The sequence below is a fragment of the Aplysia californica genome, unplaced genomic scaffold, assembly GCF_000002075.1.
Source record: "Aplysia californica isolate F4 #8 unplaced genomic scaffold, AplCal3.0 scaffold00027, whole genome shotgun sequence".
Classification (NCBI taxonomy): domain Eukaryota; kingdom Metazoa; phylum Mollusca; class Gastropoda; order Aplysiida; family Aplysiidae; genus Aplysia; species Aplysia californica.
Window position 1 is genome coordinate 2284797 of NW_004797297.1, and position 5000 is coordinate 2289796.

Sequence of the window (5000 nt, forward strand, 5' to 3'; positions counted from 1 at the left end):
TGTGTGTGTGTGTGTGTATGTGTGTTTGTGTGTTTGTGTGTGTGCGTGTATTTTGTGTTAGTGTGTGTTTGTGTGTATGTGTGTTTTTTGTGTGAGTGTGTGTTTGTGTGTTGTGTGTGCTCGTGCGTGCACGCGTGCGCGCGTGCGCATGTGTGTGTGTGGGTAAGAGAGAGTGAAAGAGAGACTGAAGGAGAAAGGGAAAGAAAGAGAAAGAGAGAGAAAAAGAGAGAGAGACACACACACACACAGAGAGAGAGAGAGAGAGAGAGAGAGAGAGAGAGAGAGAGAGAAAGAGGGGGAATTATGTATCAAAAGGATTGCGAGGCTTTTGTAGGTTAAAGTACTTCGGTAATAAGTACAAATCGTGTCTATACCAAAGGATTTGATAGTACCCCGTCCCTCTGGCTGGTGTAATGACAATGTCAATACAAATTTTTAAAAATAATCTCAACAACTCTTTGTGGATAAATCAATAACTGCTACGACATAGCGACCTTGAGTTTGTTGGAAGACACACATAATTAGTATAACAGAATTCTAGCTAGATAGATAGATAGACATGAGAGGGGAGATAGAGAAGGGGAAAGAAAGGGAGAGAAAGAGAGAGAGAGAGAGAGAGAGAGAGAGAGAGAGAGAGAGAGAGAGAGAGAGAGACAAAGAGAGATGGGAGAGAAAGAGACGAAATGAGATTGAGACAGAACGAGTGAGAGAGCGATCGAGAGAGAGAGAGAGAGAGAGAGAGAGAGAGAGAGAGAGAGAGAGAGAGAGAGAGAGAGAGAGAGAGATGGGGGGGGGGGCAGACACAGAGATAGATAGATAGACAGAGAGAGAGACAGAGAGAGAGACAGAGAGAGAGAAAGAGAGAGAGAGAGAGAGAGAGAGAGAGAGAGAGAGAGAGAGATAGAAGTACGTACATATATCATAATATATAATAATATATTTACTTACTTTTTCCCTATACATCAGGTACATGATAAGGCGGAGAGCAGTTCGACTCCGTGCCTGCCTGCCCCTGGCCACGTTCTCCTATCTCGGCACATACCGGCCCTGGGTGATTGCCTCATCCCTAATTGTGCTTCTTTAGCTACCAGTTGGTCTACCTCTATTTCTTTTTTCAGTTAGTCTCCAATATCATGTCTGCAGTCCTAGAACATGTCCTAAATATCTCCTTCGTCTCCTTTTTATGATTGTGTTGATATATTCAATTCCAGCTATTTCCAATTCGTCATTGTTTGTAATGAATTCATTGCACTTTATTAGTAAAATTCTTCGTAAAAATTTTGTCTGGAAGATTTTTACTTTTCGTTGAATTGCTTTGTTTGTTTTCCATATTTCAGAACCATATGTTAGTATGGCCAAAATATTGCTGTTACACATTTTTATTTCGTCTTCGATGAAATCATCTTTGACTTCCAGATTTTTTCTAATTTTTCAAAGGCAATCTATGCATTTTTAAAGTCTTTGGTAGACGACTTCAAGGCAGTCTGCAATTTTGGAGATAACGTCGCCAAGGTACTTGAATTTATTAATCTTTGCAAGAGGTTCTCCATAAAGAGTGATGGGAGTAGTTTCTGGTGATAGTCGTAGAACGTCTGCTTTGGACCAATTGATTACAAGGCCAACTTTTTAAGCAGCACGACTGCTATGCTAATTCGTTTGTTTTTAATTGCACTTTATGTACTGTGATGTTTAATAGGCAGATATCGTCTGCAAAGTTCAAACCTCCAAAATATGTGCCAATTTACCATCCAATGCCGGTTTCAACGTCATTGCTCTGTCTCATAACAAAATTGATCACATTTCTAAAAAGTACAGGTGATAGTATACAGCCTCGTCTTACTCCAGTATTTACTTCTGAGGTGTAGATATTTCTCCTTCTAAAATATATTTATTTTCCTACGCCCCCATAGAAACCATTTAGATTATTTAGCCCGTCAGGGCTTATGGGGGCTTAGAGGGATTCAACATCCCAGAAGAAAGACCGAGATGCTAAATAAAAAATCTCCCGAACACAGTCTCCTGCATGGGATGGCGAAACATCTAACCGCTACAGCATAGACACCGTTGACTAAACACTGTGCCGCCTGTGACCAGAGGTACAAAACATTTAAGATAAAAAAATACATGTCTTGTCAATACCGATGATTCTAAGATTTATGCAAACATAGGCTTTAATACTGGTAGATTTCGAAATACCCCATCACCAAGTTCGACCTTTGGGCAAACGTTCAAGCTTGTAGTTTGTTCCCTTCGAAAGGTTCTTTTAATTCCTTCTCCATGTGTCACTGAGACCCAGAAGTCAATAGCTAATGATACTTATTATTTTTTGGTTTACGACTGTGGTACTTGGTTCGAACTTTCACTTGGCTATTGAGGGGCTGGATCAATGCACTTCAGTAACAACAGAGTTTTTGGAGGGGCTTTGCTCGCTCGTTAAATTCTCAATATAATTATTCTCAGGGGGATTTTGCCAACAAAAATATCAATTAGTAATTACATACACTCATTAAATGCTGCCAAAGCCAAGACAAACCTCTGATTAAGAATAACAATTTATTCAATCCATCAAAGAATCTTCAGGTCTTTTAATTAATAAGCTAATGAAAGTGTAGAGTGTAATTAGCATTTCCCTGTATGTTTTTTGTCTTTTACTTCCAAGTTTTCCAAAGTCGACAACTCTCTTTGTCAAGATCAAAGTACTAATTGTAGTTTTCAACCGGAGCGTAATTATCTCTACTAAGGTGAAACTGGGTCAAATGTCGGTACTTGGTTTCAGGTGAAACTAGACAACATGATCTGATTAGGTTAAAAACTTCTATAGTTTTTAACCACGACGATAAAGTCAAAATGCTGATTATATCTGAATGCCTTTCAGTTCGTAACTTCACCTGTTGATAATAGGAGAAAAAAAACTGGATAGCTTTCTTTTTGTTCAGTTCCTGTTGCATGTTTCGCAAAACGATATCCTTTGCAATAATCACATTTGAAGTCTGCATTTATCTCCAGAGGACGAAACGTGACCTTTCTGCTAACAGGCATGCCCACAGCTCACACGGTGGGGTTTTACTTCGTGATCTATCTATCTATCTATCTATCTATCTATCTATCTATCTATCTATCTATCTATCTATTGACGATAAGCGAGTGGAAACCTGAACGTACTTTTGCACTAATTTTTCAGAAAGGCGTAAAAAAAACCTTTAATATTTTCTTGTCTAGTTTAGTTTCGATGATAAAAGCTTAACACCTGTCTCCTGAATAAGAAGTAGAAACAGTCGTTAATATCAGCAAAAAATTCGCACGTTCACCTCCATATTATAACGTTACTTTGAATTTACAAATTATGCAAACAGGAAAATCAACTGACCTTTGTTGCTTCTAAGACATGAGCATTGGCTGATCGGTTTTAAAGTATAAGCAACTTCTAATTACGTTACAAAACGTTGTGCCGATGTATGCATAAAGTTAAAGGGGCTTTTAGCTTGAAAACGTTTTCACTTTAAGAATCTAATCTGTAACAAGAGAAGACATACATCCCAGGTTGTGCGTTTTCGTTATGATTGAAAGTAGGCAACATAATCCTGTTTTCCCCAGGTGGTTCACTGACCTATCTCCTCATCTATACCGACAGTAGCAGCCACCCACACTGCTCCTCAAACCTGGCAATATGTTACAAGATACAAACGTAACGTCGTCAATTCTTTCTCCCGTATTCAGCCATGAGGTTCGAAGGGTCCTCGTTTTGCTTAACTTCGGCGTGCTGAGTGCAGTGGTTGGACTTTTCGGCATTGTTACCAATATCATCAACATCGTTGTTTTTATCAAACAAGGCTTCTCAGACACGGTGAACATCAGCTTCTTGAGTCTGGCGATCGCTGACCTGGGAGCCCTCCTTCCTTTACCATGGATGGCTATTAGCGTCAATCCGTGGTTTCTTCAGGCTGATCTTCCGTTCAACCCGAGTGAGACAATCAGCCTGACAGGAGGTCACCCGCACGTCTGCTTCACCCGCATTACAGGATGGATAACCGCGTTTGTGGCCTTTGAGCGATGTCTCTGTATTGCTATCCCCTTGAAAGTGAAACGCATCATCACCCGGAGGGTGGTCATTGCGGTCAACGTCACTATCTTTATCTGCGCGTTTCTCAGCATGCTACCCGTGTACACCACGTCCTACCATGGCTGGAAGTATTTTCCGGAAATGAACAAAACTCTGTTGGGCATTCTGTACACAGACAACATGAACGAGGTTCAGGGCATCTCTCTCTTCATCACAGATTTAACTGCTCCATTTTGCGTGTTCACCATGGTCCTGCTATGCACAGTGATAATCAGGGTTAAGCTAGTGCAGAAGGTCAAATGGAGACAGACAGCTTCCGGCGTGGCCACATCCAAAGGGGAGCTCCCGACCAAAGAGAAGAAGGTGGTTGTCATGGTAACCACCATCTCAGCGATCTTCATCGTCTGTTTCACCCCGGTGCCTTTGCTTATGACGGCCAGGTGTATTGAGCCCGAGCTGAGCGTCATCGGACGCTACGCCAATATGAACTGGGTGCTCTTCTCAACCGCTTTCGTCATTGAAAGCCTCAATTCCAGCGTCAACATCTTTGTCTACTACAGGATGAGCTCAAAGTACAAGGAAGCCTTCAATGAGGTCTTCAAACGGGGAACTAAAACATAACTTGGAGATAATGTGAAGCTGGGTCCTTCGATCAAACTAATATCGCCTTTGTTATACCTTTTGATATGACAGAAAAGTCCTGAAAGCGCTTATAATGGGGAGTACTGCGTTCTGTTATTACAATCATATTAAACTTCATTCTTCGAATGATGGATGTGCTTTTATTTTAAGTATATTATCAAGAATTCATATCAGAACGAAAGCCATATCATTGCTTATCACAAGTTTAAATTAAAGAGAACATTCGACTAGCTTGATTAAGACCTGGAACCTGAATGGAATGGAAGTTATAAGTGACCAAGCAGCCTCTTCAATATTA

The 5000-nt window shown here is 40.6% G+C and overlaps 1 protein-coding gene across 1 annotated transcript in view; it reads left to right on the forward strand.

Moving 5' to 3' along the window:
• The first annotated feature begins 2644 nt into the window (after positions 1-2644).
• The window catches only part of LOC101847401 (somatostatin receptor type 2-like), a 2750-nt gene continuing 394 nt past the window's right edge, over positions 2645-5000 (forward strand). The window contains exon 1 of the mRNA XM_013090487.2: positions 2645-5000. This exon is cut by the window's right edge and continues 394 nt beyond it. Within this exon, the coding sequence (XP_012945941.1) occupies positions 3668-4681 (1014 nt within the window). The 5' untranslated portion in view covers positions 2645-3667 and the 3' untranslated portion in view covers positions 4682-5000.